The sequence below is a fragment of the Watersipora subatra genome, chromosome 11 (genome assembly GCF_963576615.1).
Source record: "Watersipora subatra chromosome 11, tzWatSuba1.1, whole genome shotgun sequence".
Taxonomy (NCBI): domain Eukaryota; kingdom Metazoa; phylum Bryozoa; class Gymnolaemata; order Cheilostomatida; family Watersiporidae; genus Watersipora; species Watersipora subatra.
The window spans coordinates 41,973,672-42,001,146 of NC_088718.1; the positions used below are offsets into that span (position 1 = coordinate 41,973,672).

At 33.8% G+C, this 27,475-nt stretch overlaps 1 protein-coding gene across 1 annotated transcript; it reads left to right on the forward strand.

Annotated features, from left to right (window-relative positions):
- Positions 1-3,670: 3,670 nt before the first annotated feature.
- On the forward strand, positions 3,671-27,429 carry LOC137408326 (uncharacterized). Its single transcript, XM_068094817.1, has 8 exons — positions 3,671-3,863; positions 7,960-8,069; positions 9,938-10,096; positions 18,501-18,705; positions 20,399-20,550; positions 21,241-21,347; positions 22,232-22,410; positions 27,022-27,429. Exons 1-8 carry the CDS (start codon positions 3,797-3,799, stop codon positions 27,141-27,143), a joined length of 1,101 nt encoding a protein of 366 aa, XP_067950918.1. The 5' UTR covers positions 3,671-3,796; the 3' UTR covers positions 27,144-27,429.
- The last annotated feature ends 46 nt before the right edge of the window (positions 27,430-27,475 follow it).

The window sequence follows — 27,475 nt, forward strand, 5'->3', positions numbered from 1 at the left end:
TTTGTGATCTCCCGTGATGCTTCGAGATGTTCTGTGATGTTCCGTGATGTTCCGTGATGTTCCGTGATGTTCCGTGATGTTCCGTGATGTTCCGTGATGTTTCGTGATGTTAGCAAATTCTCATGTGAAGGAAGAGTTACAAGAGCAGACTTATTATGTCTTATCTAATGTTCAAAAACAGGTCAACTCCAAGTCATGCCAGTTCAATTGGCAATCTTGGAACTTTCGTTGTCCGCATATATGTGTCGCCATCTATCTGATTAGAAACTCCAATATCCATCGTTGCATGCATTAGGAACAATTTTCTTCAATAAATGTGTTCATAGACTATTTTCATAAAACAAAATTTGAAAAAGAAAGAATCTGAGCATCGCAGAGCCTAATATTATTACAGTATAGCAGCCTATGTATTAATTTATACCGTGAGCATAAATTAATGCTAACATGTTATAGAATAACATACTAATATAAGGCAACAATAATGTATTATAACATGTTATATTATAGTGGCCTTATTCTTATCTAGCTAGAGGAGGTTTGGTCTCTCAGACCTATCAATCATTTGTCAGTAAACTCAACTCCCATAATGCCTCATCAGTTGCCTTTTAGTCACCACAATAGCCGCTCTTACATCGTAAATAATTCGTTCTAGGCACGTATACATTATAGGGACTTTACGTTATATAAACAATAAAATGCATGTAAATTGCTTAATCCGGTAATCTTAATCCGTTACTTTGACTTTTTTGATACTCATCTCAAACACTCTTTCCCAACCTATCAGACAGTTTTTCAGTCAGGGTCCAAACTCACTCCTTTAGGTATACAAAAAGGAAAATCTTGCCTTATTTTTTTAATTTTTGGGCTGTACCGTAACTACAGCATTATTAGTTTGCAACGACAAATTTTCTCATTTTTCTGATCGATCTCACTGGTTTTATAGGCCATGGTTGCACTAATTTTATAGTAAGTTGGTGGGGAGCGTAAATCTCCGACGTTTATTTACAGCGATTTGCTTTTTTTTAAACGGCTAACTCTACTCGGCAAAGTGAAACTATTAACAAAATATTTTACAAAAAGCAGTGCTACTTGTTCGTTGTCTCTCTGTACCCAGGAGTCAAGGTTAGTAGAAAAGAGAACTTTTAACGGTACTCCAACTCATGACATTTGGATTGTGGGACCGACATTGTAAAACCTGCACCAATCGATTGCCTTTGTATTTATGAATAATTGAGCAGCTACCCTATTCTCTGTTTTGTCGACACATCCGATGATCTATCACGACAAACTAGAATGTTGCAAAAGTTGCATAAATATATAAGAGCTATAACGCTATGCGCTCATCGATTTTTTTTGCGTGGCGAGATAGATTAACATTCAAATCGAATTGAAGAACCTGCTCGACTTGACACTGTATGGTATATAGAATTTTTTCCTAGTAGGAAACAAAAACTTACCATAAGTTTTTTGCGTTATCTGGAATTTACGTTATATGAGGTATGTGACTATGGGTCTGTAAGTGTAACCATAAAATCTATGGCGAAAAATGTTAAAATGTTTTTTGTTTGTCTTATTTATGTATAAAACTGTCTACCAAAATAAAATGGCAAGTAAACAAATGTCAAAAGCTCACTAACATGTGTAATCATGATTTAAAATCTTTCTTTAAATGTTACAACAGAACAAGGAACTAGAATAATCCTATCATGCGTTTTTGCTGTTAATAAATTAGTAATCTTTATAGACATTGCTTTAGTTGAACTAGACTTTGGCACATTTATTTAGATACAGGAAGTATAGAATTATCTTCCCTTAGAATAATGCCCTTGATTAATAATACTTTTTTTCTTTTGCAAGTTTTTTAGAGACTGACCAATTATTTTTAGCATAAAACATAAAAGTTGTCATATCTAAAAAAGCTTTTTCTCTCTGATTCATATACAAGTTTCATTGTAGGCATACATAAAATAGGTATGTACTATGTAGCATTACAGCAACCTGGAGGAAAGACAACTCTCAAAACTTACTTGCAAGGTCATGCCATGAGGAGATGGCCCGTAAATCAGAGCTTTTGCTGTGTAAAAATTTGCTTTGTTTTTCTTTAAAAATATGGCCAACTTGATGCAACACGTTTATGACTCTAACTTAGGGGAAAAGTATGAGCACAACTTCGAACTGTTTAGTGGTATCTCGTAAATAATGTATTCTATAAACAAGAATAGAGTTATACACAAGCTATATGAACATTAACTAGGAGAGACTATACAATCAATATTCGTAGCAAGTAGAACAATGGAAACGATGGCTGATAACTATTGGAAATACAAGACGCGGCACTCTAGAAGTGTAATGAACCCAGTTTTATCAATGCATCTTTCAGCTGGCCTACCCTAGTATAATGCTAGGAAGATAAGGCGACTTCACAAACATTTGCTGCTCTTTTCTACTTTCGTATCATTGTAACAGATGTTAACAGTTTTCAACTCTTTCCTTGAGTTGTATAGGTTCGCAGTAAATGAATCCCAATCATCTACCATATTTTGATAAGCAGAAACAAAAGGTTTTTGCAAATATGAAAGTTCTATTAGATTAACAGCTAACCCTTGTTAGTCAAACTCTAGCTTTTTTGATCATTTGGTATTACTAAATCTCAGAACATTGTCATATAGCAGAAATAACGATGATAGCTATGATATACGCCCCAATGTACCACAGATGTTTGTTGCCAACATGCATGCTTAATTTTGGCCCCTGCATTGCAAGAAACTTCTAGGCAGAGTTTAAAAGGTTATTTTATTATATATATTATATATAATATAATACATAGCCTATATATTATATATAATAAAAGATTTATATATATTATATATAATAAAATATATATATTCATATATGATAATATATATTATAGATAATAAAATACACATATATTTATTATAAATAATAAAATATATATATTATATAGCATCAAATCAAGTATTTTTTGAAAGGTTTATGGACCTTTATCATAAACTGTATATTCATTGCATCATCCAGTGTCAGAACTTAAAAATTAATTTTCTCAAAATTGCCAAAGTGCGACAGTACTGTTTTTTACATTGTGGTCTTAGTTTATTACAAAAAACATTCAAAACAGTATAAAGAAAGGTTCAATTATAGTATTTGAATATAAGTTGGTGAATGGGCTAAATTCTTCTATTCCTGCAAGCCTTTATTTCCAATGATAAAAAATATTTATAATTTCCAATAAAATCTTTTAAAATCTGACTTGTGTGATCATTTAACAGTTCTTAGTTCATAATTGTATTTAGTATGTACAATATCTGGACGTGCTTAATTGAAACTTTACAGTAGCTTCATTGGTATATTCAGGGATTTACAGTTAAAGTGTATGCATAGTTAAATAGTTGCAGTATTGTAACATTCCAACGCTATACAGGTTTGTTGTTCGCAAGCCTTTAAAAATACTAAGCAGGTAAGGCACATGGATGGGATATTACTGTATCCACTAGAATAATAGAAATCTTTACATTGAATAAGTACTTGCTGTAGTAGTTAATGAACAGGTTTGCTGAGCTGTACGGGGACTGTGACTGTTAAACTCTAAGGCTTTCTTTGCACAACAAAAGACAAGCTATGCAGCGAATTGTGCAGATTTTGGCTGGTAACTAATTACACGGCATCCGATGCGTAACGCGGGGTAAAGCAGAGTTTCCATTCAATATCATACTGATTAGAGATGCTATCAAATCCGGCTGCTTGTCATAGCTAGACACTGTCTCAAAGCTACGGTGCCATGGCACGAGTTTACTGCCTTTGGACACTCTATGTCTGTTTCCTGCTGACTCAAGCTCAAGCTAATGGTAAGTTTTCTGGTAGTTTACTTTCTCAAGCTGTTCGACTTCGTGTGATCTTAGTAATATTTGTTTAGAAATATGTTTGTTTATGAATCATTGACGTCACCAGAGCAATTATACTGCCAAAAATAATCCAGCTTTTTATGCAAATATACAGAAACTGTTCATGGAAGCAATAGACTCTCTATTTGAAAGATAGGGCAGTTACATAAGCCTTCATGACTGTTCGTTCAAAGATAGATAGAACTTACATCAACTTATTAATACTTGCATGTTTGAATGACTTACATGGGAGAAGTTACAAACAGTCAAACACACTGCTAACATTCCAGAGTTTAAAGAATTCATACTCCATTTACATAGGAAACATTTGTTTCACTTGTCATTCCTTTGCATAGGATAAGAAACTAACCTCTTTTAAAAAAAAGCTCACCAATTGTAGCAAAATTCTTGCAGAAGGATATAAAAACGTTTTCAGTTTTTTAGCGTATATTGGAATTACAACTATTTATGTTGTTTACCCAATGATAGAGCTTTATTTTGTAAACTTATTTTCAAGTTAGGCCGCTATTGCTGTTGCAAGAAGAAAAATGCTGGAAGCGTTCTATTTTGGAACGCTGTTTAGTTTCACACGAAGATTTAACATAAATTGTGAAGTTGTCATTTGTATTGCATGAGAGAATCTAGCAATGTTGCGGCATCGAGTGACCAATAACATATCATATATTATGCAACAAAACATACTTATATTATTTCAAAATACCAACCTAAAAGCTCTGTTGTACCTACCCTACTCTGGCAGCGGTGAAAGGCGTTTCCGATGTTTACTATCCCAAAAGCCTTTGTTTTTGTTTTTAACTAAATAATGACTAATTCTGCACTGAAGATAAAGTTATCGTTCTATGCACTCGGCTCTACGTTAAACAGGTTTTAGTTAAAAGAACGGGTTAGGCTAGAGTTGGTTCAAATAGCTTGCTAGTTTATCATAAGAATGTGTGTATAAAAGGCTGGAATTGTTGAGATGCGTGTGGAACAAAAGCTGGGCTAGGTCAATATAATAATGAGCTGTCGGTGAATTTACTCCTTAGAAAAGAGAAAGAATTGTTCTATAGCTAACACCTTTGTTCCAAATAATTCAATATCGCTTTTTCTCTTTTAGCGTATAGATCGTATTGCATTGTTATTGAATACCAATATTACGCTCTTATGAAGGGCATTTGAGCAGATAGCTTTGCTGCAAGTGTTTGCTGCCTGATCATCTGCTGCACATTTTATTATCGACTTACCGAATGCTAAAACATCTATTTTCTACTTCCCAGTGACATTTTGGTTTGCATTTCATTGTATTTACAGACAGGGCTTCTAAACGGAATGATCAAAACTCTTTCGATACTTGATTAGAAGCAGCCTAACTGAAGTTTTGAGGTTAATATACTTGCTACAACTTTGTTACTAAATACCTGATTTTCAGCTCTGAAGGTAAATCTCCTGATGAGTTGGCTATATGAAATCTTTGCGGCTTTACATGAAATTGATGGCTCATGTTTCCTCTGCGCAACTTTGAATAAAATCATTTTTATGAAGTTTATGAGCTGGTAGGGTGTCAAAGTAGCCTAGTGGTAGCGCCTATGACTATCAACCATTGGGTTTGGGGTTCGAGTTCTGCTTAATGTCGATTTGACAAAAGCTCTAAGCTTTCAACCCTGGATTTTTTGGATCTAGACCATTACTTGGAGGCCCCGTGTACCACTGCAAGTCTTATTTCACTAACCATAAAAGAATTATTTGAATAGAGGGCTTATCATTATGAAAAACTAGCCAATAAAGCAGAGGAACTTAGATGCCCTGGATTTATGATTATCTGCTGAACTGTGCCTCAGCAGTATGTGCTCTTGGCAAGATGCATGATGTCTAATCAGAGAAATTTTCAAACTCTTATGAAAACTTGTAGATTAGTATTGATGTGATCTCTGGCTAACGTATAGAATACAGCTGCTCAATTACTTATTGTCAAGGTCAATACCACTAGCTGCCCATTCAGAAGAGATGCACTCGTGCTAATAATAAATTCACATCGAATTCTTCTCAAGTCTTTCAATAAAAGAAAAAGTAATTCTGTGATGAGATGCCAATGAACGGGTGTATTCGCTTGCAGTAGTTGTGTACCTAACAAGTCTCTGCGAGGGCTCGGGCATCAACCCGTATTTATTGTATTCCAGATATATTCAAAGCACTTCGTAACGAGTTGTTCAACCTAATATCAGATGTCAGTTTGCGTAACGTTATTGACATATCACCGTTTGTTAAGCCTCGAGCCACCTATAGCCTATATGTCATTTGTCTTATATAAAAATCTGACATCTGCCATGCTTAGCTAGAGATAGTTATAGAGAGTAACATGTCAAGTGAAGGGACATTGTTTAGCTCTATATGACCTTGATTAGAGTCCACATTTTCAGTCAGTCAACTTTCTATCTGTGCGGTATGCAATGTCACCTTTATTCAGGTAGTTAAAACAGACTTATCTAAGCTGCCAATCAGATTTCCTGATAAAGCCTTGAAAAAAAGCTAAAAAATTATTGCATAGAGTTGGCTAACTGCTTCCGCGCTCTGGTCTTCCTTTGCCTGAGTTCCTGTTATTCTAAGTAGTCAAAGACAAGTGACAACTAATTCCAAGTGGTAAAAAGTTTTTTAAAAAGATCACAAGTTAATTAGTTTTGTCAATTAATATAAAATCTTGTGTAAACTATTTAAGCAGTGCACTGGCAGCCCTGTGTGCCGTGAGAGGTCATCCTTTGTAATAGCCGTGCGCACAATAATTCTGCCATGCAACCAGGTGATTGAGTGGTGCAGTTAGTAGCATGCCAAGCTGAGAATCTCAATATTTAAGTTCGATTTCTTTGCACTGCATATTTTTCCTAAAGCTCTTAACATGGCATTGGACAAACAGACGGATTGATACGATTCTTGGTAAATATTTACTATTTTATGTAAATAGTAAATATTTACTATTTATATAAAATAGTAAATATTTTATGTAAATGTTTAAAACTAGATTTTGGGAAGTCTCAAGCTCCACATTTTACACTTTGCGGTATACTTCTTTATGTGTCAACATCAACATTGTTTAGGAAGCAGCAATAGGTCATTAGTTAGTGTAGTGACTTACGATCAGAAAATCGGCAGTTCAAATCACACATGCACTAGTGTTACAGGATACAAATTTTTGAGCTTCGAAGTTGTGGTTTTGATCGTAGGAATGAATAGGACGAATTTACATGATACGCAGGAGTGATCGCACTACTCGCAATTATTCGTAGCTGACGAGTTTACGTGCTACGAAGTACGAAGAAATTGTTGTACAACTATATTGTCGTTTTCTATATTAGTCTGTTGCGCTTTTATCTACAACGGGGCGTATAATTTATATTGCGGCTAGCACTCCTAAAATGTGTCCAAGGTGAAATGCCAATGTCAAAGCGTGCAAGAAAGTTTTCTTTAAATTTCGGAGTTGATATTTTTTATTTTGAAGATAATATTTGTAAAACATGTGCATTAAAACAGAGATGCTGTAAGGACGTCACGATGAAAATCCAACCTCCGATCGCAAAGATTTGTATAATAATACGAATATCGATGTTTACATGATACACAGCGCTTTGTTGTTGCTACGATGTTTTCAAAAATACCCCCCTTGAAACAAAAGTTTGAATCGCTTCGAAGATTTAAAAATTCGACGTTTGGAGCCATTTACATGCTACAAAGATGAAAAATGCGACAAAACTTTGTAGCATATAACACTGGTGAAGGAGCATTAGTAGTGTTAGGAAGGGCATCTGGCCACAACTACTCATGTGGCATATCTGTCCAAAGTCTGTGAAATTTGGCTAAAAAAATGTTCAAATCTTCCTCAATTAGACATCAGACTCTAAACAGCCTGCGAGTTTTTTATGCGACCTTCAAAATCATCAGCTTTTAAACATGTGTATATTGTCAGCTCTGACTTGCAACTATATCTTTAGTACTGTCATTGCATTTTAAGAAACAAGTATTTTGATTGGTCATTGCCTAAAGTCAGCGGTTTTCTTCTCTTTTATTTTAGTTCTATTCGATGAAAAGCCGTCATTCAATCTGACATTGGGAGGTGTTGATGTCGAAAACCAAGAAATTGGAAACAGCTTCAGTGCCAGTTTTATATCTGAGAATCTCAGGGTAATTAACAGATTCAACAGTTTGAAGTCTAACCTTGTATATACATGTACAAACAAGTCTACTTCTCGACCATATTAACAACATTCATTCTACTGTGGAAGCAACTAGATTTGCGCAATTCCTTTTGAATTAAATATCATTTCAAAGCTTCAAGATTGCAGAATTTTATGAAAAATTGAAATCAAATAAATAGTTTTTTGTACACCTTTTTTACAATTTTTTAAAGTGATTTTGTACAGATAGCTAAAAAACATGATTGCTTTACACAGAGTCTAATAGTGTGTATATCTGTTATGAATAAAAAAACAGTTGTAGTCTAAAGCTCTTGCTACTAAAGCTTTCTAGTTTTGCCTATTTTTGATCTCTCATCACCAATAAATTTTAATCAGCATGTCACTATAAACTAAAGCCAAAGCAAGAAGTATTTAGTAGCACACATGACACAACAATGAGAATGGAGTTCAATGTATATGATTACAGTTTTGATGATATCTATGTTTAATCTTTTAGTGACTTAACCATTCTGGTGGGCCATTCATTTGTTTTCAAGCCAAAAATATTTATTCTTCTTTTCAGCTAAATCGATTATTTGAATTAACCTACCCATTTCACAATGCTGTCAGTTTTCTGGGCGCATAAAAATATACACGAAGCAAGTTTTTTCATTTTTTAGACTATTGATTCAGAAGGCATTTTTCCTTTAGGCCATTATTACGCATGCCACTATATAGTTAGAGGTGATCATGTGCCACAAAATTCTATGAATTTTGATTGATTGCTGTACTGATACGATAATCGCCTGGAGGACTGGCAACCATACTTGTTATAGTTTTAACCTATTCTGATAGTTTACTGCTATGGATTCACAGAGTCAACAACTCTTTTGGTTATTTTTTGTTTCAAAATCTTACTAGCCATCTTTTCACAACTTTGAGTTTTAATTTTTAATAAAATTTCTGGTCGATCGCATTTTATAAAAGTACGACGCTGGTAGCAGTAACAGCTTGGCTTACTAAAAAACAAAATGGAACTTCTCAAAGATTCCCAAAGCTGGTTATTGATTATTGTTAATAGATCTGTTATGGAAGTTATGCTTTTCAGCCAATAAAACGTAAGTAAGTTTACTCTGAAGACGTAAAGAAGAAAAGACGAAAAGCTCACTTTAAAATATTTAATCTTACGAACTTTGAAAGCTTCCATAGGTCAAAGGAGGCAGCAAAAGTGTAATTTTGCAAGCACATTATATTACAGAATTTTATAAGTTTCTCAAATCAGAAAAAAAAATTTTAAAAAGTTGATTAAGCCACAATATTTGGTTGATTTCACAGATAACATCTCGTAATCAAAATATTTAGCATATTCCCCATCTATACTATAAACTTGCCATCTTTCATTAAAGAAATCCTGATTGTGCTAAAAATAAAGTTATGAATCTTATTAGAGAATAGAGACATAAATAAAGGTTTGGGAATTCATGGTTGGTTATTGATAATAGGTTATTGATAATAGGGTATTGATAATAGTTCCTTGATATTTGATTATTCTCACCACATTAGAGTTGATACTTCTCATAAATTTAAAATTATTTTAATATAGATTGGGTAATTAAGCAAAACATTTCAGTATTCACATTCTTTAAAAAACTAAAGATTTCATACAAATATCTAATATTTTTAGAGATAGCCAATCAAAGGTATTTACAGTGATAATAAGCAAAAGAAAACTAAGTCATTATATGTACATCCCCAAAAATACCTTATCATCGTGTCCAAAATTTTTCTAAGGTGTTCACAGCTGCCTTCAATTTAGACATTTCGGTTTAGCTGGCGTAGAGTTAAAAAAAAACATTAGGCTTGCCATTTTTGTAGATACCAGCTGAAGGCAGAATCGTCGTATTCCAATTTAAGATAGGATCCCGCCAGTTAAATTCCTCCATCTTTCTGCAAGTATGGAGATACTTGGAGGATGACACCTACATGTTAACCAGAACTAAAAAACTCACGGAACTGAAGATAGGTCTGAATGAGGTGAGGAGTGGAGTGAATTTACAACCAAATTTATCAAAACTTTACGGAATAATGTTATTCTGTAAAAATAGTTTTTTAGTTTGTAAAGGAGTTTTTTCAACTGCCAACTAGTGTTGGCAGTTGAAAAAACTCCCTTATAAATTAACAAGCAAAGCATAAACTTTTGAATGAAATAGCTGAGATTGGCACAGGCAGTCTGATGAACAATAGATGGTTGACGATCTCTGCAGCCCAAGAACAATACACAGAATGTTATTTAAGCTGAACTTAGGCAAAGTTTTTTAGATTTTATCAGAAACTATTGTTATTTTCTATTATTTGTGATTTTTATTGATGTTTGAGGTGGTCTGATAGCTAAGATGTTTCAAAATTAAAATCGATAAATCGTGATCACGATTAAAAAACTCAGATCAATCAAAAGTGTGATTATGGCGTGTATAATTGGAAGACGACTGGATAAATAAAGTTGAGTAATGCTTCACCTTGAACGCATGCAATTACCTTATATCGACTATTGCTATAATAACAACTGTTGACATCATTTTGCACATACATGTATTTTCCTTTTGAGCGTTTGAATTGCGATCAATTCTATCAATTTTAATTTTAAAAAATCTGTGCAATTGGATCCCTGCAAACATCAAAAATCATTGCGTATGATCAAAAGATACCTTCTGATAAAATCTACGAAAAGGATGTGCATGTTCATCGTAAATAGATAATTTCTGTATTTTTTCAAACTTTTTCAAATTCACTTTTCACAAAACACACATTCAAATTAGCATCTTTCATCTGTTAAAGCTTTTATGATGGAGCTGAACATCAATTTGAAAATTTGAAAAGCGTGTTAATGCTATTCTTTATGCAAAGCTGTAGCTACGATACCAAGTCTATAAAGTGAGTAGATACCTGTTAACAGCTCATAGATTACTTGTGATTAAAAGTCAGTTAGTTATTCACTCAATCCTAGTCAGAAAAAGTCATGGTTAGAGATGTACCAATTCAAAAAAGTAAGAACTAGAGATATACTGATTAAAAGAATTAGTCATAATAGGTTTACTAGTTCAAAAAGTAATGATTACAGTTGTACCGATTCACAAAGTTAACAACTTGAGATGTACCGATTCGAAAAAGTAACAATTAGAGATGCATCGACTTGAAAAAATTAACGATTGGATATGTACCAATTAGAGATGTTTCAATTATTATAAGTATTATAAATTATCGATCAGAGATGTATTGATTAGAGATGTATCGATTAGTGATGTATCGATTAAAGATGTATCGATTAGAGATGTACCGATTAAAGATGTATTGATTAGAGATGTATAGATTAGAGATGTACCGATTGAAGATGTATTGATTAGAGATGTATAGATTAGAGATGTACCGATTAGAGATGTATCGGTTAGAGATGTATAGATTAGAGATGTAAAGATTAAAGATGTATAGATTAGAGATGTTTGGATTAGACATGTATCGATTAGAGATGTAAAGATTAAAGATGTATCGATTAGAGATGTATAGATTAGAGATGTATCGATTAGAGATGTATAGATTAGAGATGTATAGATTAGAGATGTATCGATTAGAGATGTATCGATTAGAGATGTATTGATTAGAGATGTATAGATTAGAGATGTATCGATTAGAGATGTATAGATTAGAGATGTATCGATTAGAGATGTATAGATTAGAGATGTATAGATTAGAGATGTATCGATTAGAGATGTATCGATTAGAGATGTATAGATTAGAGATGTATAGATTAAAGATGTATAGATTAGAGATGTACCGATTAGAGATGTATAGATTAGAGATGTACCAATTAGAGATGTACCGATTAGAGATGTATAGATTAGAGACGTACCGATTAGAGATGTACCGATTAGAGATGTATTGATTAGAGATGTATAGATTAGAGATGTATTGATTAGAGATGTATTGATTAGAGATGTACCGATTAGAGATGTATCGATTAGAGATGTATCGATTAGAGATGTATAGATTAGAGATGTATAGATTAGAGATGTATTGATTAGAGATGTATTGATTAGAGATGTACCGATTAGAGATGTATCGATTAGAGATGTATCGATTAGAGATGTATAGTTTAGAGATGTATAGATTAGAGATGTACCGATTAAAGATGTATAGATTAGAGATGTACCGATTAGAGATGTACCGATTAGAGATGTATAGATTAGAGACGTACCGATTAGAGATGTACCGATTAGAGGTGTATAGATTAGAGAAGTATAGATTAGAGATGTACCGATTAGAGATGTACCGATTAAAGATGTACCGATTCGGAAAAGTAACGATTAGTGATGAACAGTTTCAAAAAAGTAATGATTAGAGATTTAGCAACTTAAAATACAAAAGGAACCAATATATGTAGATATCAATGTGATTCTTACTATATAGTATTAAATTTATTTATCCCTTCAGTAGTTTGTGCAGTAAAGTTATCTGCCCCTTATCAGTTATGAAACCCAGTCTAAAACCATCCAACCCACCCTAGTAGAATTTATTACTCCGGCTAACCAGTAGTTGGAGGTTTGCTAGGCGCTGGCCTATCACTTGGCGGTGTTTTCTTCCCACTTCTTCCGGTCAAGCAAAGTATACAGGTAGAAGCTAGTTCATGCTATATTTTCATACATCGGTGTTAATTACACAATACTTCAATGGTCGTTTGTGGTAACATCGTTCATGCTATCACAAACCTATTGACATTACTATTTGCGGACAAATAGTCCCCGAAAAGTGTTCCCACTACACATGCGGTCGCAGAAATGGTGAAATAGCAATCTCGCAGCTACTGTCATAAAAATATAAACCAAACAATCCACGAAAGCCAATAAACATTGTCGAACTGGCGCACATTGTACACGCTGTTGGTGAACTATCAGAAAAGTTCGACCGCTGCATTCGTTCTCAAAGTTCGGTGTTGCCTTAACGATGCCTCCCATTTACATTGCATATAATCGAAGAATAACTGCAGAGAAGACAGGGCCAAATGAATAAGCCTTAAGAGTAATTGTAACTTTTACAGATGAAGTGTTCTCTGCCCTTTGTGAGCATAGTGTTGAAAGTGGATTAGTGTAGAAACAATGCTCTTTGTTTTTACATTGTGTAAACCCGGTGTAATGTATCACTAAAACGTGACTGCTAACATAGGGCACACTAGCTGATTGTAGTCTTTGTAAAATTTTTATAAGTAAATTTCAAATACTTCTGAAGCTAGTTCAAACTATGCCAGAGCAGAGTTGATCAGAAGTGACTATCAGCTGTGCTTCTTTCGGTCACTGCTCTATAATTAGCTGAATTGACTCATGTGGTGTATTGATTTTCTTGACCATCACGGGAATCTTACTAAATGCAGGGTATTCATTAAAAACTCACGAGGACATAACTCCACCAAAGAGATTAGTTGGTAGCATATTAATTGAGTTTTTAAAAACTTAATGAAATATGCTTAAAATTAGTAATTACATGTATAGATGCTGTGAATAATTCATCATAATGAAACTTATCTATAAAAACCTCAGCCATTTTCGTTCAACATAAGCTACCGTAAAACCTCTATTTGAATGCTGAGGCACTCTATTTCTTAACTATTTTTCTATAATGACGTTTTATTAGAGGTAAAATTCTATTACAGAGATGCATTGTATTTTTCAAATAGCTCGTCAGAATGCTAAAAGCTAAATTTAACACTTTTACGGGCAAAGCGAATGTTGATTATATTTTTGTACTCTCCTTTGAGCAGAGCAATCTTAATTTTTTCTTGGTGCAATAAATATGCTGTAACTTATTGTCAATTTGTTATAGATCTCTTAATAAACATGAATTAGAAAGCTGAGAAATATCTCTACCAGTTGGTATTTATTGCTTGCAATTAACCTACAACAATTTTATAGCCTACTTTGCAATTAGTTAGAGCTTTCAATTTTTTATTTCATTTTAACTTTGAAGACACATTTTCACCTTATAACTATATTTATCAAAGTTACATTAAAACTCATTGAACTCATTGATATGTTTGCTACAGTTTCCAGCCATAACTGGCTTTCTATGCGCAATAGAAGAGGATTTATGAGCCTCAATTGATTGTGAGCCGAGTTTAGAAAGCATGATGATACTATCAAATAGTATGCAATAAACTTGCAAATTTTAAAACTATATAATAATAATCTATCAGATGCTACAAATATATATTTAAGAACAAGTGAAATAAAGAAATCATAACTATAATATTTGCAAAAACAAAAATTAAAATTTTTAAAACAAAAAATATGTATTGTTTGATCGGCAAGTTGCGCTCTGACTGTCGCTTTCGTATGAAACCATTTCATCGTATTCTGACGGTTTAATACCTTCCACAATGTTTTTTGACCTCAACTTTTTTTTCACAGATGAAATAGTCAATATTAGCATTCAAAACATTTTTTTAGGAGAGCAAAACTTTTGCTTGTTGTTATTCAGAAGGTTTTTTCGCAAAAATAACGCTAAACTTTCAACTTCATGAGCGCTAATCTCTTGCTATTATGGGTTTGTAAATGTCAAAGAATGCCAAGGTGCGCAATCAAATAGAGGTGGCAATCAAATAGAGGTGGCATTCAATTAAAGGTGCCGTTCAAGTAGAGGTTTTATGGTATTTGTGTTTTTTAAACTTAATTGCACAGTTTCTGTATCAATTTCAAAGAGAAGATGAACCTTAATGCTGGGTACCATTTTCTGTTGAAAATGTCTGCAGTCAAAATATTTCTTCCACAAGACAATATGTTTAGTTCCTCTCTTGTCAGTCAACCTGAAAGTAGTCACTAACAGCTGCTTTTAAAGCCACAAAAAATATAATTTTTTTCAAATACTGCCGTTGATTGTTTACAAAAGTCTATTACAGTTAATTTTATTTTACCTGATCACCATTCATATGGTTGTAGCACATTGCAACATCTTAAAAATAAACTTACACAAAACTGTAATATATTTTATTAAAAAGTGTGAGTTTTTTATCATTTGCAATTGTTTTTAATGTTTGAGGTAATTTAACTGCCAGGATGTTCAACTTGACCGCAATAGTCAATATCAACTATAGCGACAATAGCAACTAGCGATCTTATTTCAAACTCATTTTTCCTACTCGGCATTTTAATCGTGATCAAGTGATACCAATTTTAATTTTGAAACGCTTCGGCAGTCAAATTAGCTCGAACTTCGAAAACAATTACAAATGATAAAAAACACCGAGACCTTCTGATAAAATCTACTAAAATTTTTTGCACATTCATCTTGAATCAAATTTTTTCAGCAATAATGTAATTTATCATGTTGTAAAATATGAAGTATTTTAGACTTTTGTAGCAGAGCTTCCTTAGAATGAGTAACTTATTAGTAAGAAGTAACTAGGCAAGCCACACGACACACTGTTGTATTTTTAGTCAGTGCTGTTTTCTGCTCCTAAATATTTTTACAATGAAATAGTTTTTTTTCTGTGACAACTGTATAATATGATATTGACACCAGCAATGTTTCGCTGCCAAGTTTAGCTTGAACGCAAAGTGTATGAAACAAGTACCCAATTGCATTAACACTTTGTCAGCGTGTCAACTTCGCTTCGAAGCACTTTTGATTCCATCGGCAAACTTTTTCTGTTTCGGAAAACCTGCCAGTGCAATAATTTCTTTTAGCATTAATGAACAAGATATAGAAATTCTTTGTTGAAAATGATTTCTATACTTCAACTTCTTTGGGCAATCAATATGCAATCCATTTGCTCCAAACAAAAGTTAGAAAGATATAGTATAGAACATCGAGAAGAAAATGTCAGCTATTATGTCTGACATGCGCAATTACGAAGCCACTAACAAGATCGCTTAAAAAAGCAGCCTATGAACCTTAACACAAATTGCTTACCATCGGTTTATTGTACCCGACCCTTAAGGCACAGCAAATTGACAGAGAACTTAAAAGTCTTGTTAAATGAATTTCTTCATTTACTCGGCAATAAGGAAACCCAAAAAGCTGGTTTGACCTTAATGGAACTTTACGTTGCCTGGTAAATGTATGACATTTAACTGCTTCTGTTACAGACCAGAAGCAAACTGCTTATAGTTGCTGGAGTTTAAATATTACATACAGTCCGTAAAGCTGCTTGGAATAGTTAAGCTAGCAGTAACATTATTTTTAAACAGATTGATAGCAAGACAGAAGATTTCAACTTACAATAATTCATTCACATCCTAAAAAAGGGAAGTACGACTAATGTAGAAAACTTTAATAAAACAATGTCCATTTTTCTGCCTGCATCCACAATTAAACGGTTGAGATAAAAGATTGCTATGAACATGGTTCGAACTCATGACATTCAGCTTGTAGATAATCGACATTCAACCAACCTGAGCCATTCAACCACCTTTTGTCATTTCAGAATAATTGTACACATACTTATTCTCTGCACTTTATTGTGGCACCAAAAGACTTCTCATGGCACACTAGACTGCCAGTTTACTGTTGTACATAAAGACCTATGCTTTAGTAAATGTAGCGAAGTGCCGTAGCGTGGCGATGTTTGTTCAGAAAAGGTATAGTTCAATAAGCCATCAATCGAGAGCAACAAATCAATGTACATTATATGTATTTTACATTATTGAGGCACATTTATTTTTGCATAAAACTTTAACAAAACAGTTTTTTGACAGCTTTTCAAATATGGAAATTGCTATTTTTGCATAATTATTTATCGCAGCACCAAATTTTTCGACAAGATTTTACTAGCTGTCATCATTGAAAACTGGTATTCGAATGAGACTCTAATGAAAAAGCGAGCATCAAAAAGGCATGAATAGTGTTACAAGAAACTTATGTTTAGACTAGCTGTTGTTAAGCTTTGGTTCCGCCAATCCAATTTTACTGTTAGTGCAGCTGGCACTAGGCCCTCCCCATCCTCAGAACAGCAACCTAGATTAAGTATCTAGTACTAATTCAAGAAAGGTTTACATGAGAGCATTGCATTTGTATCGTGCCTCTCATCATTATTGGCATGATTATATGGTCAGTAATTAGTGCTTTGTAACAGCCTGATGACTGACCTCTCTCAAGGTCAGTCATCCTGCTTTGACGATGGATATTTTTATAGATTTAATGAGCATCCTTTATATTTCTTAATCTAAGAGTGCATAATGGAATTCAAGTTGTGAAACAAGGATTTGAACAAGGCTGTGGTTCCTTTGGAATAAAATGTGTGTAAAGGAACGCTTGATTTACCCATTTGCATCAACTCCAGTATTACCTCGGTTCCTGCTGCTGTAGTAATTGCACAGTTGAATGGCACTTTTCAAGCCTCGCTACCAAACTTGTTTCTAGACTTTCTTCTTTTTTCCTTGCTTCAAAAAGGCTTCACGAGATCATCTACCCATAGCCGTCATGCCTACATGTTGCTCATGTCTAGTTGTCATGTCTAGTCATGTTGCTTTGTCTAGTTTAACATAACTACTTGATTTTGTAACAAAACTTATTACAATAAAGAAGCAAACAGGTTTGGATGTGAAGTTATCCTCTTTCAAAAAATCATATAAAGTAAAGTAGACAACGCCTATTTAAATTAAATACAGTCACAAGCCATTGTATTTGATAGTCACAAAACAAGGAAACCGAAAGCTTTTATAAACTACTAGTAGGCTGCCAGTCTGATGCTGTGAGAGGTTGTCAACGGGACGATAAAACGCAAAGAAAAAGTATCTTCATAATTAATTTGAATTTTTGATAGGGGGTTGATTGCCGTCGTCAACAGCGAGTGGATCTATTGCACTGAAAGTTACAAGTTCGAATCAGATATGATGCAATCATCTTTTTCAATCTCGTGGCTTTTCAATTTTTTAATCAAGACTTTGGACAGACAGACAGACAAACACGGCTCTTATTATAGTAAAGATTTAGACTAGTTTAAGTTACTAGCTAAAGTTACTCAAATTCATTGGGTAACTATTTTACTATCCGTGCAACACTCGGCATTCAGTCGTATTTTTAGAAATTTAAAATTGATTGAAATCATTAACCGGACTAGCTGTTCAAAAGCTGTAGCCAATTTTTTGGCTTCTAAATTTTTATTCATAAAATGGAAAGGTTGGTAGAAGGGATTTTTCTGCAGGTGTTTTTAAGTAGGTAGGCATTGTTGTGATTTATGGAAGGATGGTGATAGGATGCATGAGCAGTAAAATGATTTGGCAATCAAGTGCTGCTGACCTTAGCATAAAAAAATTGAAAATAATAGACAATAAAAGAAAACTTGTTGTAATGGGATAGTAGATAATCACTCTATAACTAGTAGTAATGTAATGCAACTACATTGGTTTGCAAATATTATTTGTAAAATCAAAAACTCCTTTTCTCTTTCCTCCAGGTTGTAGTTAATTGGCTCGTGCCAGAAGGGGACATGCTAGGCATCAGCTGCAATGGTTATTGTCCAGTCATGAGAGGTCCTTCTGACCCCAGCTACAAGTCAAAAGTCAGCATGACTGACTACCCTATCGAATATGTCAAGTACTACCGCAAGAGGTTTCGTGATCACGATTTGATGGGAAAGATGTCACTGCTTGCTGTCCTTGGTATGTACTCTTAAGTTGATCAAATGGATGGGCAACAAACGGCTTAGGATTTGCAATGAATGCAAAGACCTCACAGCATTAAAGCGCAGTACTTTAAGTTTAGCATATGCTCATTAAGTTGCATAACATTTTTATAGTACCTAACATTTTAGAAAAGCTCTAAAATAAAGATCTATTTTAGCTCTATGATTTTGCATTTTATATTACTTGTTCAAACAAATCTTTCTCTTTTTTACTCAAAAATATTACATTTTAAATTACTTTTTCAAACAACTCTTTTTTTACTAAAAAATAATGCATTAGAGCAATATAAAAAACATGGAATTAAAACATATCATTACTTTATTTTTTTAAATATTGTCTTTTACTTCTATCAAATAAACAGTGTATCGGTAGAATCAATGAAACACATCTAACAGGTTTGTAAAGCCTTCTAATAGGTGGTCATAGATGCTGAAATGGCAGCACCCTAAAACATAATAGTTTTATTGGTTTACTACTGGCTTTTGAGCTTCTTTAAATGTCATTATTTTTATCTGGCTCGTACTGATCAGAGTTGTCTGATCTTTGCTTGACATGATCGGATGCTGGTTTCAAAATTGTTGCGAAATTTAAGCATCTGGTTCAATACTAGGTTGTATTTTTAAATCCATTTAAAACTTCAAATACTTTTTATAAACCTTTGTTGGTCATGGCAATAGCATTTTAGTCTACCGCAACAAAAAATATAGCAAGCATTGAGCTTTTATATCATGGCTCTAAGCATCTAGTAAATTCTGACACTAGATAGTTATTATTGTTCATATCGAATTTATCTAACTGATAAACCAGATAAACAATTTAATTTGGGATAAGATTTAATAACACATAACAACACATTTTTACATATAAAATTATTACAACCAATAATAAGATAGGAATGCAGTAGACTAGTTCTACATAGTAATGTTACAAAATGATAACAAATCTTTCATAATATGTTTTACTCAAATATAAATGTAAACAGGTATGTACTGCATGTATAATTTGTTAACAACAAATAAATCAACAGCACAACACAAAATACTTGCTTCTGGATAGGTATGTAGCTTGAGCTAGACATTTGTGAGAATTGCCGGGTCTGATCGGTAACTGGATCAACTTTTGTAATTTTAATCAAAATATTTTTAATCATGATTGATTTGAATGAGTATATTTCTAATCGCTACGTCTTTTTAATCAGTAAATCACTAGTTATCACTTTTTGAATAGACGCATCTCTATTCGTCAACTTTCTGAATCGGTACATCTCTAACCGTTGCTTCTTTGTACCAGTGCACCTCTAATCATAACTTTCTTAAATGGGTACAACTCTAATCGTTACTTTTGAATTGGTACATCTTTGTTTTTTTTGTTTTTTTTTTTACTGCATTTATAACTAAAACCTTATAAACAGACTTGTAATCACTGCTACTCTATTTTAAATAGTTTGCTAATATGATAACATCCATAAACAAAGCATGAAGGTCATAGAAAGGTCATGTTGCTTGCATTTAGTAACTAGCAGCATCAGTTTAACGTGAGGTTGTTTTGTAAGTTTTGGTAAGTTTAAAACGTTTTCTGTTTTTAGAAACATTTCAAAAAGCATTATGTAAAATCGTTAATCATCATATTGTTCGATCAAATATTTGGTATGGTTTAAACCTGACTGTAGAAATAAATGGCAGAAGAGAAGACTTTTTCACCACATTGCCAATTACTGCGGCTTCAACGGAAAAGCCAACAACCAGCAGCATCAGTTCCTCAAGTGGAGTCAGCACCACACAAGCTTCTTCTGGTACCCTTCCAACATTAGAGACTCCGCAGGTAAATTTTAAAGTACAATTTGGTTTTTCAGTTTAGGGTAAGTAAAATATTGAACTCAATCTGATTATATGATATAATATATCAATATATATATAATATATCAATAATTCTGAAACACTGAAAAAGCTGTAAACATTAGAATTTGTATAGTTAAATAGCCATTGATTTAATATTCTGTTTTTTAACAAAAGAAAACTAGTTTTTTATGTTTTAAATAGGTTGAAGCAAAACTTCAAAGTAAAATAATCCTGCAGATATTTATGTGCAAAATATTTTGACACGTAACGTAAAAGCTATTAATTTGAGAATTTTTTTATATTTAACCTTGATTACTATTGATTGATTTGAGTTTTATTGCTAATTATAGTTATTGATTGTTATTCTTATTATAAACCATAAAACCAATTGGGCAATTTTAGATAAACCAACCCTCAACTGGTGTGGTCTTTGTAAATATAGGTAAAACACAGTAGATATCATGCAGTGGTAGAAACTACGCTTTTAGAACAAGAAGTTGCCTTCTTAGATTACTTCATGTTTTTACAACTTTAACTTTATAAATGTTTTCCAAATAATTAAAAATACGAATTTAGTAAAAATAGCTATCAATTTGGGGAATTACAATAATACATGTATATATCACAATATAATATTATATAATAGAATGAGCAAATCTCTGTTGTATTTTAGGGCCAGGTCTCTGAGAGTCCTTGGTGGCAGTGGTTGCTAATCGCCGCAGGTATTATCATAGTATTGCTGGTCTTTGCTCTCCTTATTGTAGCCGGGGTCAGTTGGAGGTAAGACAACTCCTATCCTTTCTTAATATATCTTGAAGTTATCTGTATTAAAACTTCTAGCTTGTGTGAGCTCATTCGCTACTGTCAGTTACATATGTGTCTCATTTAACAGAGATTCCTAAAACTGTTAGCATTATTTTGGAATTATTGCCCATTAGAGCTATTGCACTTTGGAGTTACTGCATATTGAAATTGCTACATTATTCTGCGAACGGTTTAAGATAAACTTTTTACATCTGCAACTAAATTGTTCAGATTTAAAATATGTGTTTAGATTTAACTAATGTTAGTTCATTTTTCGTTCCTCCTAATTGAGCCAGTAAAATCACATTACAATGCAGAATGCACAATATAAGGAGATGATAACTCTCTGACTGAACCTGGGACAGTTGTGTATATTTGTATTTAGATTAGATATTAATTTGGTTTTTACCTATCAATGCTTGTGCAAGTAAATCTGCTCATGAGCAAGAAATAAGACAATTATTTACTATGTGTTTTTTTAATTTGTTAGCTGAAATATTTTTTAATTTTAGTGCGTGTCGAGTAGAAAGCACATAGTCTGAATATTGCTGCGATATGTGATATAAAAGCATTTTTATTTTTTCCATAAAAAAATTAGTTAAAAATTGATCATGATACTTTTACGAAAAGTTTTACTTTTAAGTTAGAGTAGCAAATTCACAAACTCTTTTTTGTTTATGTTGTTATAAGCTATTAAATTCATCAGCTGTCAGTGTTAACAGCTACTTCAAGTAAATCTCATGTTATTTCTTATCGTTAAATTCATTAAACTTATATTCCAGAGCGTCTAGAAGTTTTAATTTTTTTGTAGTCCGGTATACCGTCAGTTGTTAGGTTTGCGTAATAATAAAATTTTTCAGAAAAGAAAAGGATGGTATGAAAAGGGAGATGAGAGAGTTATCCCGTAACAACTCGCGTCTTAGCAGACAGCTCACGGCAGCAAATAGCCAAGTAAACACTCTTGCGCGCAACCACCCAGGAACACGAGCTGTCGATGAAATGGTGGTTCCTAATGAGCACCAGTCAGCATTCCAAGGAGGTACGGATAAGGTTTTTAATTCTTCAGCGAAATCTTAGCAAATTCTGTTTTCTGTAAAAATATATGACTTTTAAGGACCTTGTTATTGTTAAACTGACTTGTCAATCATTTGCCATAAAAGGCAGCAATGTTCAGCCAAACTCAAAGATGTAGTCTTTTAAAATTGTTGGTAATGGTAATGCAGTTTAGCTAGCTTGCATGCATCCGTATGATTTTATCAAGACCACCTTTCAAAATTTCACTTGCCAATATACAACTTAATACATGTATATTTTTTTGTTATAAGTGAGAAACTGGCAATTTTTTTTTTTCATAAATTTGCACAATGAAAAAGCATTGTTGAAATTTAATGTTGTAAAAAGACTTTGGCTTTTCCAAGTCACAAAAAACTGAGCACAGCATTTTAAATTTAATAGTAAAGTTGATTTTCCATGAAATTCTGCCCCAAATATTTGTAAATAAAGCTTTGATGTTTGCAGTATTCTATGTTCAATATAGAGGAAAGCCTGGACTAGTATTCTATGTTCAATATAGAGGAAAGCCTGGACTAGTATTCTATGTTCAATATAGAGGAAAGCCTGGACTAGTATTCTATGTTCAATATAGAGGAAAGCCTGGACTAGTATTCTATGTTCAATATAGAGGAAAGCCTGGACTAGTATTCTATGTTCAATATAGAGGAAAGCCTGGACTAGTATTCTATGTTCAATATAGAGGAAAGCCTGGACTAGTATTCTATGTTCAATATAGAGGAAAGCCTGGACTAGTATTCTATGTTCAATATAGAGGAAAGCCTGGACTAGTATTCTATGTTCAATATAGAGGAAAGCCTGGACTAGTATTCTATGTTCAATATAGAGGAAAGCCTGGACTAGTATTCTATGTTCAATATAGAGGAAAGCCTGGACTAGTATTCTATGTTCAATATAGAGGAAAGCCTGGACTAGTATTCTATGTTCAATATAGAGGAAAGCCTGGACTAGTATTCTATGTTCAATATAGAGGAAAGCCTGGACTAGTATTCTATGTTCAATATAGAGGAAAGCCTGGACTAGTATTCTATGTTCAATATAGAGGAAAGCCTGGACTAGTATTCTATGTTCAATATAGAGGAAAGCCTGGACTAGTATTCTATGTTCAATATAGAAGAAAGCCTGGACTAGTATTCTATGTTCAATATAGAGGAAAGCCTGGACTAGTATTCTATGTTCAATATAGAGGAAAGCCTGGACTAGGATGAACATATCACTATTTTTTTATTATATTTTTCAATACAATCGCAGTTTGATTTAAAAAACAGTGTATGTATTCCGTATACTTTATATATATATAAAGTAATATATAAAGTATATAATATATATAAAGTAATACATATATAAAGTAATATATATATATAAAGTAATATATATATAAAGTAATATATATATAAAGTAATATATATATATAAGTGGTTGTCTCACCTCAATTAACCCAAATGAGTGGTATCGTCTACTCAAGGGCGGGTCTCCTACCAGAGACCTGCGAGTTTCATTACTCACCTTAAGATTTTAGCTGTGCCCAATAACGGGCTTTCTTGGACTCTTTTGTGTTGACTGTTATCAATATTTGGTCAAAGGCCATTTAGTCTGCAAGTGTTATTGCACTCATTGCTCCAATTACTACTGGATTTATAGTTGTTCTCACATACTAACTTTTTGTCCTCTTTATGTAAGAAATAATTTTCCAATTTTTTCCTTTTTTGGCCGGCTATGTTGTGGTCATTGTGTGCTGCTATAGCTATTATAGTAGCCCCTTTGCTCTTCTCATCTACCCCTGCAATACTGGCCTGATCTGCCAACTACTTGGCAAGTTTACTACTTGCCACTACTACTACTACTACTACTACTACTACTACTAATGGCAACTACTGTAGAAGTCCCAGAGGAGTTTAGCACAGTTGATCTTATTTACCTTCTCCAGAGCTTCCCACTAGTGTTGTCATTCATTGAGTCTATACTCATTGCATGGACTTCTGTATGCCACATCTGCGACATGATTATGTCTTTCAGTGTATGTGTGTCCAGCTTGCTGCTCTCGTCCATCGATGCTGTGTTGGATGGTTTTTGGTGCATCCTGGCACAGTCCGAATCTTGAATCATTTATAGTGTGGTAAATCTTAGAGTTGCGTACCTGGGAGAACTTGCTCCGAGTTGAAATGATTAGGTCCCCTTTGTTCAGCCATATATATGTCTGGTGAAGGTCACCAGCTTTAGATGCTCATCAGTGATAGGCAGCACAGAGAGGTTTGATTAGGTTCCCTTTTGTTCAGCCATATATATGTCTGGTGGAGGTCAACAGCTTTAGATGCTCATCAGTGATAGGCAGCACAGAGAGGTTGTCTGGTGGAGGTCACCAGCTTTAGATGCTCATCAGTGATAGGCAGCACAGAGAGGTTGTCTGGTGGAGGTCAACAGCTTTAGATGCTCATCAGTGATAGGCAGCACAGAGAGGTTGTCTGGTGGAGGTCACCAGCTTTAGATGCTCATCAGTGATAGGCAGCACAGAGAGGTTGGCTGGTGGAGGTCAACAGCTTTAGATGCTCATCAGTGATAGGCAGCTCAGAGAGGTTGTCTGGTGGAGGTCAACAGCTTTAGATGCTCATCAGTGATAGGCAGCACAGAGAGGTTGTCTGGTGGAGGTCAACAGCTTTAGATGCTCATCAGTGATAGGCAGCACAGAGAGGTTTGGTGTGCGAGTCAAGTCCCGGAAGTTCTAGAAGTTTCGGTTCCATTGTCGAAGCAACAAAGTAATAATCAGTCAGTAACTTGTCTGGAGGTGGCCATGGAGGCTGCATAGACTTTCACTCCCTGTCTTCTTTACACTGTCAACTGTACAGGTTTGAGCCACCTGCCTCAATTTTCCTTACAAAGCGTTCAACTCAAGTCTGATACTTGGCAGTATCGGACTCGAGCTGAATGCTCTATGCATGGCCAGCAGCTTGAGAGTCACTATATGTCTCCTTGATGGCTTCCACAGTTAACCTTTTTATGCTTGCTGGGTACATTATTTTGGCCATGCATAGGCATTTAGTGGTGTGACTTAGTTTTTGGTATTGAACTGGCTTTTATATATTTGAATACGTCTATATATTTTTTTATACATATATATAAATGGAAAAAAGTTATTTTAAATATGTCAGCAATTTTTTTTATTTCAGGTTTAGCTTGAAGGCTGTTAGATGTCTAATCAGTGTCAAGCCCAAAACCATTTCAAATTTTTTAAATTTCAGATTAGTTGAAAGTTAAACTAAAGCTGATTAGGTGTCTCTTTTTAAGGACACTCGATCATCTCGGCAGTCAAAACACCACAATTGGGAGTTGTGCACCTGCTCTAAAGTAATGAGTAAATAACTCTCAATTTCTATGAAAAGCATTATAAAGCATGCTTTATTTAAAATCATTTCCTTGTTTTAGGAACTCAAGCTACATTGAGATTCTAACCCGCTAGCAGTGAGAAATCCTTTACATGTATTAGCTCTGTGTGAAACCAAATGTAGTTTTTCTGTTGGTTTCCAAACTTTCTACCTTAATGTTATTTCCCATGTTTACCCCAACTTATTTTCTTACCTTGAAAAAGATTATTGATTTATCAAAACTATTTATCTGTACCAAAATAATGTTGTAACTGCTCATATATATTTTTGGCCCTCATATTAGAGCTCATTGTATTGTTGTTCTATAAAACATGCAGCTAAGAGGAAAATTGAAAGGCGTGGTAAGAAATAAAACTGGCTAACACTATGAACTGGCTGAAAAGTGAGCACTATTTCGTTTATTCACTTACTGCTTATTTCATACACGCCCGTCTTTGACATGGTTCGACTTGGGTGACTAGCCGTAGCTGTTAATACAAAATTTAATCTGATTTGAAACAAAGGATTTTGCAAATGAAAATTTAAGACTAGCCGCTTCTGAAGATTGCAGCCAATGAAACATTACTACTTGTTGCTGCAGATACTGGTAGCTTAAAAAAACCTTGAAACAAAAATTCATGTGTAGTTATTTTTTCTTTTATAACTTTCAAATTTTTTTATGAAAAATTCTAATCTTCATTGCTTGTATAACACACTTTGATCATTAATTTCAAACTTTTTGCTCTAAGCTTAAACATCCCTAGAAAAACATACAAAATAATTAGGTTTAACATCCCTTTTCATAGTTTTTTCTGGCAGATACTAAGATATTTTCTAAATTAGTTTTTTGGTTATTTCTCTCGACTAGTAACAATGTGAATTTTTCTGTTTGCATTATCTAAGCCTGTCACCTGTTTGATGTATGACTGTCGTCTACATTTCAATCATTTCTGTTCTAATTAGTTTATGTAGCACTTCCACACCTCTTTAGAGATGAATTCTATTCCACCTCTATTTAAGTTTGTTACTAAACCTATCATCATTCTACTATGATTTGATATCTAGCAAGAGCTGCTATTATTCCTGATTCCTGATGAAATGGTAAAGAACCAGGCTTAAGATATTTCGAGTTTCAGTATTTCTAACAGAAATGATATTCTAACTGTATGAGCTTTTTTACGGCTTCGTAATATCAGATTCGACTTGTGGTATGTTTCTAGCTCAAGCAAGCACATTACCGGACTCGACTGTAGAAGTGGAATTTGACAATGGAGTTACTAACTTACAACAATGGTCACCAACCATGCCACCACCGCCACGCTCTTCGCCTCCGACTAGCTAGAATGACTGTATAGAACTGCTTACATGTTTGGGGAGCTTATCATGACCCGCACCAAAGTTTGATTCACACTCACAGCATGTTGTGTTTCTCACCTGATATGAGCTGCCTTTTTCTAAGCTGAATTTCTGGCTTTTTGTGGCAACTTATCATTTTTGCACCTACATGCACTCTATTCAAGCAAATGTTAAACTTAGTACAATCTATTAAAACATGAGCTAATAACTCTAGTGGTGGCAAGTTGATAGATGGCCAAAAGGCAACGCTAAGAATTATCTTTGACTTACCTCTTAATTTCATATTTTTAAAACCACTTCACACTTGAAATGATGAGG